Below are 12,360 nucleotides of genomic sequence, written 5' to 3' on the forward strand. Positions count from 1 at the left end.
CATCCTGGAGGAGTTGGACTGCCTGTGCAACCTCTGTAGGGTCCAGGTATCGCCTCACGCTATCAGTAGTGACACTGATCCTAGCCAAATGCAAAACTAGTGAGAAACAGTCAGAAAAGATAAGTAGGGAAAAAAACTGACCAGATCAATAATATCCCAGGAGTTTAATTGACTTGATGCTATACTCCAATTAAAAAGTGTTCCTTTAATTTTTTTGAGCAGTATATATGTATATATATATATATATATATATATATATATATATATATATATAGTCACTCCCAGTCAAATTCGCTTTGTACATGGACACAAACAAACAGCTATTTCTTCAGAATAACTAAAGGTAGGAATCTGCAACAAAGTTTGTTAAAATCCCCTCGATGTACAGTGGGGCAAAAAAGTATTTAGTCAGCCACCAATTGTGCAAGTTCTCCCACTTAAAAAGATGAGAGAGGCTTGTAATTGGCATCATAGGTAGACCTCAACTATGAGAGACAAAATGAGAAAAAAAATCCAGACAATCACATTGGCTGATTTGGAAAGAATTTATTTGCAAATTATGGTGGAAAATAAGTATTTGGTCAATATCAAAAGTTCATCTCAATACTTTGTTATATATCCTTTGTTGGCAATGACAGAGGTCAAACGTTTCCTGTAAGTCTTCACAAGGTTGGCACACACTGTTGCTGGTATGTTGGCCCATTCCTCCATGCAGATCTCCTCTAGAGCAGTGATGTTTTGGGGCTGTCGCTGGGCAACATGGACTTTCAACTCCCTCCAAAGGTTTTCTATGGGGTTGAGATCTGGAGACTGGTTAGGCCACTCCAGGACCTTGAAATGCTTCTTACGAAGCCACTCCTTCATTGCCCGGGCGGTATGTTTGAGATCATTGTCATGTTGGAAGACCCGGCCACATTTCATCTTCAATGCCCTTGCTGATGGAAGGAGGTTTGCACTCAAAATCTCACGATACATGGCCCCATTCATTCTGTCCTGTACATGGATCAGTCGTCCTGGTTCCTTTGCGGAGAAACAGCCCCAAAGCATGATGTTGCCACCCCCATGCTTCACAGTAGGTATGGTGTTCTTTGGATGCAACTCAGCATTCTCTCTCCTCCAAACACGACGAGTTGTGTTTCTACCAAAGAGTTCTATTTTGGTTTCATCTGACCATATGACATTCTCCCAGTCCTCTTCTGGATCATCCAAATGCTCTCTAGCAAACTTCAGACGGGCCCGGACATGTACTGCCTTAAGCAGGGGGACACGTCTGGCACTGCAGGATCTGAGTCCCTGGCGGCGTAGTGTGTTAGTGATGGTAGCCTTTGTTACGTTGGTCCCAGCTCTCTGCAGGTCATTCACTAGGTCCCCCCGTGTGGTCCTGGGATTTTTGCTCACCGTTCTTGTGATCATTTTGACCCCACAGGGTGAGATCTTGCGTGGAGCCCCAGATCAAGGGAGATTATCAGTGGTCTTGTATGTCTTCCATTTTCTAATTATTGCTCCCACAGTTGATTTGTTCACACCAAGCTGCTTGCCTATTGCAGATTCAGTCTTCCCAGCCTGGTGCAGGTCTACAATTTTGTTTCTGGTGTCCTTCGACAGCTCTTTGGTCTTCACCATAGTGGAGTTTGGAGTGTGACTGTTTGAGGTTGTGGACAGGTGTCTTTTATACTGATAACAAGTTCAAACAGGTGCCATTGATACAGGTAATGAGTGCAGGACAGAGGAGCCTCTTAAAGAAGAAGGTACAGGTCTGTGAGAGCCAGAAATCTTGCTTATTTGTAGGTGACCAAATATTTATTTTCCATCATAATTTGCAAATAAATTCTTTCTAAATCAGCCAATGTGATTGTCTGGATTTTTTTTCTCATTTTGTCTCTCATAGTTGAGGTCTACCTATGATGCCAATTACAGGCCTCTCTCATCTTTTTAAGTGGGAGAACTTGCACAATTGGTGGCTGACTAAATACTTTTTTGCCCCACTGTACATAGAACACCTAGGGATGAATATTTTTTTTTTATCAACAAAGGTGGAGTTACTACTTAAAGCTTATATGTTAAAGCTTTCACATTTGTTTGAACCAGTTCATGATATAGTTTATATATTCATGTTTTGCTAATGAAACAATTTAATATCAGAGAAAGCAATAATGCACTTACAGACAAGCAATTGTTATAGTTATTTTATTGAAAACTATTAATCTCTGTAAATCTTTAATAGTTTACACAGCTTGCAGTATTTGCAATGCTCTAGAAAAAGGACACAAAAGTCCTCGCAATCCAGAAAACCATCTGTTTTTTCTTACGATTCGTGCAATGATCCTGAAATTATTTTATTTGACTTCAGTTTGCTCCTTAAAAAAGTGTCCTTACTAAAGCCATGTTGGCATATTGTACTATACATATTAGTCTTCAGTCTGTTTCTGTACAGTATAAACACTGTCATGCTAGTAATACTTTAACATAATATTGGTTAATTTAACCTCGGTTGTCATTCATCGTTTCCTTGCACTCCAAGCACTTTTAAAATAACTGCAAAGGCTAAAATCCAAAAACATAAAAAGAATGTATTCACATATTTCTGTAGTTTATGTGCATGATAAGACATATTGTTCACGGACTGTCACACAGACACTGTAGCATAAAGCTCCGCTATCTCCACTTTGAAGAACTCTCGGAGTTCCGGTCTCTTCGCCTTCAGTGTTGGTGTCAATAATCCATTCTGTACGGTGAACATCTCTTTGTGGATGTGAATAGCTTTTACCTATAGTAATACATACACTGTAAGCATTGAATTGTGATAAGCACTTTTGGTTTGTATAGAAAAGGCAAAAGAAAAAAAGCAGCATTAAAAGAACAAGGAAGTTCTCCTTTTCCATTCTTTCCTATGGCTTGTCCATACTTTCTGTGGCCCTATGTCATCCAGAGGTGTTTGGAAGGAATGGGCCAGGCATGTATGCAGTAGTAGCTGCATATGTTCAACACTTTTTTCTGCACAGGCTATTTGTCACCACTAAAAATCGAATCATAATGGTAAAACATGGAATGGGTCTTTAAGAAGAATGTACCCAAACAATATATGCAACAGATCATATCTCTATAATTTCTCCTTTGACATATGGCTCCCCCTCTTTCTGTAGTTCCCATGCAGTATCATTAAGGAACTATTACTGTAAGGTCATGGACTGCTTGGGAAGAAAAAGAGCTGAACTATAAGCAGTAAGTTATGCAAAATGCATGCAGTGAATGAGCTTGCAGTAATTATATGTCTGTGGGTGGGATTGCATGGGGGGGGGGTGGATTAATCCAAGGAGGCACCTGCAGAAGACAGCTTGGTTTGTCTTAATGGTAGGGGTGCAGAGGGTGGATAGTCTATGGCAACTCCTAAAGTATAACTCTAGCCAAAAGAGGTATTTTTTTCATTTTTTAGTGAAATGTTAAAAAATCAGGTTTTAAAGTGTTACTAAACCCAGGACTCTGCATTCACTATATCTGGTCTCCTACAGTACACAGAACTTGGAAGTGCAATTATTTTAGTAAATATAAATTGCTAAATACATTTCTCGTCAGCAGTTAGAGCAGTCTTGTGACTTCTAGCAGTGTCCAGCTGAGCGCTGGTTAAAGCTTGTAGGAGTTTTAATTTTGCTCTAGGAAGATGCAGAACCCCTGACCTCTGTCTGGACAGTGCTGATTGGCCCTGTGCTGATCACATGCACTCTCCCAAGAAAAAAAAACCCTCTCTAGCAATAAACACCAAACTGAGCATGTGCAGAGTGTCTCCACATGCTATGTCTTATCAAGAGATAAGAGGGAGGCACTGGAAGAAGGGGAGGATCAGAGAAGTCAGGATCAAACAGCCTTTTTACACAATGCATAGGATTATCCCCTTATGTTCCACAGTGAGTATAACAAGCATGCTTTACTGCATACACAGACTAATTTTACTGTTGTGGGTTTAGTAACACTTTAATGGTTGCCTTTGAAGTCCCAATTATTGTCTATTTGATGGGTTGCAAACAGAACAGGAAATTACAATTAATCTTTCCAGTGGACACAACAGCCATGTATTTTTTTTGTGGAGTGGGGAAGATTCAAACTTTTGTGACTGTCTGATTTTGGTGAACTCTCCATTGGGGAAGTTTGCCCAGATGAAGGGTGGGAGGGGGCAGAGAAAAGCTCAGTTTTTCACAAGAACATTTAAAATTTTCAGAATTTCGAGCCAGCTGCCTACATGTCTTAATCGTTATAGTCTTGAACCTACCAAAAACGTTGACATTCAAAAATTAACCAAAAGAAACCTATGCTTACACAATTTGGCATTCTACAAAATGGCATTGCTATATGCCAACTAGAATGAGGTATTTAAAACTTGTATATACTTTGAGCTCTTTTTTTTTTGTAATAAAGTCCATTATTTGTTTTTATATTGGACTAAAAACACCAGAAAATGCAAAAAAAGTTTTTTAAAAATGGAAAATGATAGATTAGCCCAAAAACAAATTTAGCAAACTGTGTTTTAAAATAGAGTTAATACCTAAGCAAAGTAAATCCAAAAATGAGCAGAAATCCCAGTTCACAGGTTTATAACCAATAGCTGACACGTTAGCAATGTTCGTTACCACCCAAGCTACAGCATGTATCATTCTGTGAAAGCTTACTTTATGAAGGCACATCTGCATATCTTTTCTTACCTGTTCAAAAGAATGAAGCCCACTCTCCTTTCCTAATCTCACCATGTCGGCCATTATTGCTTTCTTGAGTTCCTAAAAGATATTAGAAATATATTCTCACTTTTAACCCCAATAGTGGGATGATCACTTTTTAATTGTAAGTTAATAAAATAATCATTTACCATACACATGCACATTTCCTGTACCTGGACAATATTCAGTTGAAGTTATTCCCCTTGAATAGTGACTGTTCCCTGAGCTTTGTAAATAAAGTTAAGATAGGTTCACTTTAATCAACCAATCATGTGCTAGCAAAAATAATGCTTTTTTTAATACTTTCCATTGTGAATTTAAATAAAGGAATATCGCTAAAACCACAAACTATTCCTAATTTAGTGTAGAAACATTAGTGCAAAAGATATATATATCTATTCTCAATTAATATCAAAAAATATCAAAATTATGTGCAAAACTATTTTTTAGTGCATAAGTAATTTAAATAATTAAATTTGTGAATATAAAAAAATGTCCAATTCTGAATTTCTTCAAATGTCCAAACAAATCCTTTTCAAATTCAGGTGCTCTCAAAGAAATTGTGCCAAAATCCACCACCAAAGTAAAGTTGGGTAACTCACCAGAGCTCCATGCTGATCAATCTCTAGATCAGCAAAAAATGCTTTTTGCTCTGGGAGCAGATGCAATGAATCAATTTCTCAGGTGTGATGATCAATAGCTACACAATCATCCATAAGGTAGGTATCCACCACTCAATATAATGGTTCCAGGAGCATTATATCACTCTCTCTTTTTATATCTCTCCACCGAGGTCATGTTTGGGAATGAAAGAGAAAATCATGGTGCAGCCAGTTTTTTTATAAAAGTTTCCAACAATTTAATAAAGATTTACACTCACAAAAAGGGTGTCTTCACCGACACCAGTAAAACAGCATAGATCAGCAAATGGTATAACAGTCTCCTGTTCTCCTCACATTCACTACAGCGCTCATGACTCAATTTTCTCCACAGACGTCAACATCCAGCAAGCCAAGCCCTACTAGTTTCGTCATGAATGACGTCTTCAAGGGGCGGTCCCTTGAAGACGTCATTCATGACGAAACTAGTAAGGCTTGGCTTGCTGGATGTTGACGTCTGTGGAGAAAATTGAGTCACGAGCGCTGTAGTGAGTGTGAGGGGAACAGGAGACTGTTATACCATTTGCTGATCTATGCTGTTTTACTGGTGTCGGTGAAGACACCCTTTTTGTGAGTGTAAATCTTTATTAAATTGTTGGAAACTTTTATAAAAAAACTGGCTGCACCATGATTTTCTCTTTCATTCCCAAACATGACCTCGGTGGAGAGATATAAAAAGAGAGAGTGATATAATGCTCCTGGAACCATTATATTGAGTGGTGGATACCTACCTTATGGATGATTGTGTAGCTATTGATCATCACACCTGAGAAATTGATTCATTGCATCTGCTCCCAGAGCAAAAAGCATTTTTTGCTGATCTAGAGATTGATCAGCATGGAGCTCTGGTGAGTTACCCAACTTTACTTTGGTGGTGGATTTTGGCACAATTTCTTTGAGAGCACCTGAATTTGAAAAGGATTTGTTTGGACATTTGAAGAAATTCAGAATTGGACATTTTTTTATATTCACAAATTTAATTATTTAAATTACTTATGCACTAAAAAATAGTTTTGCACATAATTTTGATATTTTTTGATATTAATTGAGAATAGATATATATATCTTTTGCACTAATGTTTCTACACTAAATTAGGAATAGTTTGTGGTTTTAGCGCATTCCTTTATTTAAGTTATAGCACTAAGAAATTTATTTGGTTTCTTTGAGGTGGAATTGCTGCTTTAAAGTATTAAGGGTGTGGCGCTTTTATTACACTTGTGATATTTTCCATTGTGAATGACTGGGTAATCAGTCTATTTACCATCATTCACTTTGCAACATGAACATACCAATTGCAGAGTGAACCTTCACATTGTAGAGTGTATAACCTCTACTTCTTTAACAACTCAACCCCCTTATGTAAAATGTGTATTGCTGGAATATACAGTATTTTAAGAAAAACTTGCTACTGCTCATGGAACAGCTTTCATAGGAAAGATAGTTCAACCATGGAATAGGCTTTAGAGTCGTTTCACACGACGATGCTTCAATCAGCACAGTATCCATGAGCAGATCCCGTTCTGAATTGAAGCTGTCAGTTTTGTGATATCTATGCCCATTCAGTTTGCATCTGCATTTTCACAGTGGACTGTGGTGGAGCTGTGATGGTTCTATCAGTGGCTGTATGTAAATTAATTTATGTCTGTTTACATCAGGCTGTCAGTGCTGGGCTCCTACTTTTTCATGAGTAGCTCTTTTCTTTCAGTGCTCAGAAGCTGCTCAGCTGTCGGTTAATTACCAGCCACTCGTCTCCACAGTGATTCACCTGGATACCATTACCTGCCTTATTAGTCCAACCTACAGCCCTTCCTTTTTGCTATTTTAGCAGCTTAGCTCATTTCCTTCTTGCCTTTGCCTGCTCTATGATCTCCATTGTGTTCCGGCCTGTGATCCTGTGTACAACTCGGTCTGGCTGACTTCTACTCTGGTTACTTTTCCTGATTTTTGCCTCCTGACTACGCTGACTTCTGGTGTCCTGACCCTGGCTTGTCTGATTATCCGCACTGGCATCCAAACCCTGGCTTCTGATTTGACTACGTTCCTGATCTATGTTATATTTACTATTTCATTAACGGTGTGATTTTAACTGCACTTTCTGTCTTCGCCTGGTTTTTGGTTCCTGACACAGGCTACTACTGATCCATGATGTTTAGGTGCAGAAAAGTGGAAAAGGATGCCATCTGGGCAGACTCGGGGGTAGGCGGATGTAAATGGATGCAAGTCTGGTTACATCAGCCTGCCCATAGAGCTGCATGGAGTTTCTGAGCAGATCTGCTTGAGGTGAAAGCGGCCATCTCAGCTCTAGCTGAGATTTTTGCTAAGAATAAGGGCCCAAAGTGCATTGAAAATTAAATAAAACCCCTTTTTATGAGTTAAACTAATACATCAATAAACAAAGTTGTACTTTTATTTAAAGGTACAGTAGATATTTTTGAGTCCGTTTTATTTCAGGTGAATTTGCAAGGGATTCAAAAGGCCCATCTCTTCGGTTAGAGGATGAGGCAGAAACTTATTGTACTTTAACTGTGGACAGGCAAGATGCACATAAACCCCACCTCATTGCTGAGGTTCCTCTTTGGTTAGGAGAGGTGCCTTTTATGGGATTATGAATGGCATGCAAGCTAGTATCAGCAAGGCGAAGGTTCCATATACTTACATCCCTCCAGCAATAAGGATACCAGCACACATACTTGGTGTTTTCTTTGGTAAGGATACTCTTCTTTAATGTAAAAAAAAAAAAAAAACAATAAAAAAATCCCACCACACCAACTACTCCGAGTTCCTTTTTTCAGACTGGAGATTGAAATTGGAGTGGTTGCTATGGGTCCTTTATAGATACTTTATTAATTTATAAACCTTTGGAAATGTCAAAGCTAACCAGTGCTCAGGATTGCTACGTTTTGTTAATGGGATTTTTTTTCCCCTTGAATCAGGCACATCAGATTTAAGGTTTACAAGAAGAAGGCTTATGTCACAAGAAATATTTTCATATCTAAAATCCTATTACAGGAAAAGATATTCTCCAAATACTGTTGGTCTAACAGGATCAGGACATTTCTAGTTGGTTTTCACAATGTACAGTTTGGTGAGGAAATGTGGGCTATTTATTGCTCAAAATCTGCCATCAAGCTAATTACATGCCGAAGAAATGTTAAATGGAAGCAGCCTTTCACTATTTTCTGGGCAGCATGATCATTGTTGCTTTGGTGAGGCTGATTTACAAAAGGATTGGAGAATGTGTAAATATTCACTTCAATTAATTCTCACCTAATGTGAGAACATGTGCCTCACTGCACCATAGCAGGTAATTAGCCTGGTACTTGGATTTTTTTGTATCAGAATAGATGATACTTTTTTTAATGTTAGAATAAATAAATTCATACCAAATTGTTGCATAGTTCTACAAATGATCCTTCAAAACCTTTCTTCTTTGCCCATCCTGGCATCACTTCAGTATCAGGAACAACAATTCCAACCAGAAATGCCTTTAATTACAAGTCAAAAGATGATCATAGAAAAATGAAAGTTGATTTTCAAGATAAAAATGGCAAATATTAACATATTAAAATAAAACCTGTGGCTATGGTTGGATTTATGGCTGTGGTGCGCATTGCTGAATCACCCAATGACCTCGTTTCCTTCAGTCCCTGGTTCTTTCTTCTACTGAATGGGTAGTAGAATTGTATTGCATTTTTTTAGGCCTTGACATAGCATAACTGCTTAGCTAACAGTGTCTAAGTGCTTGCGAGTATGGTTAATCTTGGTTTTATTTTCTGTATATTTATTCATTTTTCAGAATTTCTATAAGTAGCACTTTTGAAATATGTAAAGATATTAATTATACCGTTAGAATCTTCTTTATTCAAATTCATTACAGAAGTTTAAGGTAAACATTGTACAGCATTACACTTTCTTAGAAAGTTTATAACAACTGGGGATGTTTACACTGGTGAGCCTCCTCTTTCTACTTATAACAGAGAAAGGAGAAGGTAATGAATGACTCATTGATTTGTTCCAGATTAGCAGTTGTAACAGACAGTCAATGTTATGGACAGTTTTTAAGGTATCTTCAGCACAAGGCATTGGGGTGAGAAGCGTTAACACAGGGAATATGAGCAGAAAGTGGTTAAAGCCAAAGTAAGTGCTTTGATTTATTACAAGGGGCATTCAAGTCAAACCAGGACTTTTTAGTTTATATAATTGAAGAACAAATTTCAAGGAGTGGAAACTGCATTTATTTTTCTACATACTCCCCTGCTATATTTATACGCTTATCCCAGTGTTTAACTAATGCCTAGAAAGCTTTGGCATAGAAAGATTTGTCAGCACGCCTGAACACCATCCTAGGACAGCCTGCTTCACTTCGTCATCAATGTTTTCACCATTCCCACAGAAAGATTTGTGTCTTGTGCAATTTCAACATCATGTCGATTATTCAGGATCAGGTGTTCCACGAGCTGAATGTTCACAGGAATGACTGCTGTTGGCAGGAACCACCATGGCCAGGATCATCACTGACAGATGTACGGCCATCTTTGGAACATTTACAACATTCAAATGTCTTACTGCAGCTGAGTGTCTCATCACCGTACTGTGCTTGAAGTCTTTTGTAGACATCCGTAGGTTTTACGCCTACGTTCACAAGAAACTTCATCAGCACACAATGTTCCATGCATACACTAACACTGTTGTCCACCATCTTGATTAATGGTCTTTGGACTAGCCGGCAACATGTGCGCTGCCTATCAGTAATAGAATAGACTTGTCACTTGCTACTGTGTGTAGTACTACCATACTAGCATCCAATGTTACAGCTGTAAAATTCAAAGTCCCGTTTGACTTGAATGCCCCTCGTATATCCAAGGGAAGTATTAGATTTGCTACTAAACATTTAATGCTAAGGAATGTACAGAGAACAAGACAGAAAATGTTACCATCAGTTTAGGAAAGGGTTGGTTACAGTAAGAGTGGCTACTCCGTGGAATACTTTATCATATACATTATATATGGCAAAAAACGTAATTACATTTCTAAAAAGAAAAGATGAGTTTCTTACAACAAATAATATCCATAGTTATAATTGCCACAGGATAATATGGAAATATTTTGATTCAGAAAACATTGCCCCTCAGGCAGTTGCTCAGGGGTTTTATTGTCCCTGGATCAAATTTGCAGCTGTGAGAGGTTGAACATAATGGGAATGAATCTATTTAAACTGTATACATTTTTTAAAATTATTTACAAAGTATATTTATTACAGAGCCATCTTACCTGAAGGCTGTCCCCATGAACATATATTTGGGATACAGGTTCACTGCGAATATAAATGTTTTCAATCTTCTCTGGTGCTATGTATTCTCCTTGTGCAAGCTTGAATATGTGCTTTTTTCTGTCTATGATCTTTAGCGTTCCATTCTTTATTATGTAGGTAAAAAGATACTGGTTAAACATATAGAATAATATTAAGAGCCCTGATATTTCGACATTAAAGGTGAAAATTGGTAACATACCGGAAGCCATTTTCCTATGTCTCCAGTGTACAGCCAGCCACTGTCATCTAATGCTTCTGCTGTCTTTTCTTTGTCTTTAAGATACCCTTTAAATACATTTGGTCCTTTCACACATATCTGAAAGAGGCACAAGGTGTTACTGGGAAAAAAATAGTCAGGCATGGATAGGCTAATTTGGAAGAATTTTGCATTTTAAATTATACTTGTCATGAGGGAATTCTGGAGGATTTTAAAACCAAACTCAACTTTTGAGTTGAGTAAGGAAGCGACTATGCTCACCCTGCTATATAAATTTAGCACCAGTAAAAGAAAAAAGGGGAACGTGGTCACTGACATGGGAAACCTCACAAATGTTCTAACCCTAACCCTTCGCTACTAAACTTGGTGCTTTACTTTCCACAAGGGTTACTGAGCTACTGAAAAAAAACCATCCATGGCTGGATCTAGAGGGGTGCAAGGGTGGGCTGCATTCCCCAGATTTCAGTTGCGTCCCCCCAGGCAACCACCTCCCTCATGGATGTTGTGCCTGGGCAGGGCTGCCAACCATCCATCAGGAAAAGCTGGAGCGGTTGATTGTCAAGGCTGAGTGTCTATGCCCAGCTGGCATAACCCCCCCCCCTCGTTCCCCACAAACAGGAGAGGAGAGAGGGCTCCATCTGCTTCACCTCCTCCAGCTCCCATCTCCTGTATCTGCCATGCCCACACTGCAATCCCTGGTGTGCAGCCAGTGCTGTGGTGCCAGAGAAAAGGGAAGTGTGGGCAGGGAATTTGAAGTACAGCAGCCAGCAGCTACATGGTGTCTGCATTACTGATGCCCCTGTGTAGGTCTGCAGATATCAGTCTGGGGTGAGTGAGCATTTCACTAAACTCTTCCCATCTCCCTTCTCTCCCCCATCTGTTTTCCCCCAATCTTCCAGGAGCTCTGCAAACTTGCCTAGTTGATTTCATGTCAAGTTAGGACAACTGAACTCTGATGGATTCTGATGTAAGGGGATACTCCACTGGATTGAGATGTAGGAGATGTAAGGAGGCAATCTGCTGGATTCTTATGTAAGAAGGTACTCCACTGGATTCTGATATAAGGAGACACTTTCCTGGATTGTGATTTAAGGGGGCACTCCGCCATATTCTGATATAAGGGAGCACTCTGTCAGATTCTGATGTAAAGGGGCACTCTGCCAGAGTCTGATGTAAGGGGGGACCCCACTGGATTCTGCTGTATTGGGGGCACTCTGCCAGACTCTGAAGTAAGGGGGCATTCTGCTGGATTCTATTGTAAGGGGGGATTCTGCTGTAAGGTGGGACTCTGCTGTAAAGTGGGACTCTGCATATTCTGATGTAAGGTGGTATAACTCTGGGGACACTGTTGTAAGGTGGGAGACACGGATATAAGGAGGGGCTCTGCAAACTCTGATGTAATCTGGGGACTTTGGAGACATGGATTTAAGGGTGGACTCTTATGTATAGGGGGGATGCTGGGGGAC

At 39.2% G+C, this 12,360-nt stretch overlaps 1 protein-coding gene across 8 annotated transcripts in view; it reads right to left on the reverse strand.

The window, feature by feature from the left end:
• Positions 1-2,171: 2,171 nt before the first annotated feature.
• Positions 2,172-12,360, reverse strand: part of ACSL6 (acyl-CoA synthetase long chain family member 6) — a 265,006-nt gene continuing 254,817 nt past the window's right edge. For all 8 annotated transcript variants that reach the window (XM_089694072.1, XM_089694068.1, XM_089694067.1 and 5 more), the window contains 5 exons: positions 10,877-10,993; positions 10,638-10,781; positions 8,750-8,851; positions 4,695-4,766; positions 2,172-2,767 (listed from right to left, as the gene is read on the reverse strand). In XM_089694072.1, the coding sequence (XP_089550198.1) occupies positions 2,627-2,767; positions 4,695-4,766; positions 8,750-8,851; positions 10,638-10,781; positions 10,877-10,993 (576 nt within the window). In that variant the 3' untranslated portion in view covers positions 2,172-2,626. The remainder of the gene's footprint in view (positions 2,768-4,694; positions 4,767-8,749; positions 8,852-10,637; positions 10,782-10,876; positions 10,994-12,360) is intronic.

This window comes from Staurois parvus, unplaced genomic scaffold (genome assembly GCF_062004578.1).
Source record: "Staurois parvus isolate SC_StPar_1 unplaced genomic scaffold, SC_StPar_1.0 ptg000648l, whole genome shotgun sequence".
In the NCBI taxonomy this organism is placed as follows: Eukaryota; Metazoa; Chordata; class Amphibia; order Anura; family Ranidae; genus Staurois; species Staurois parvus.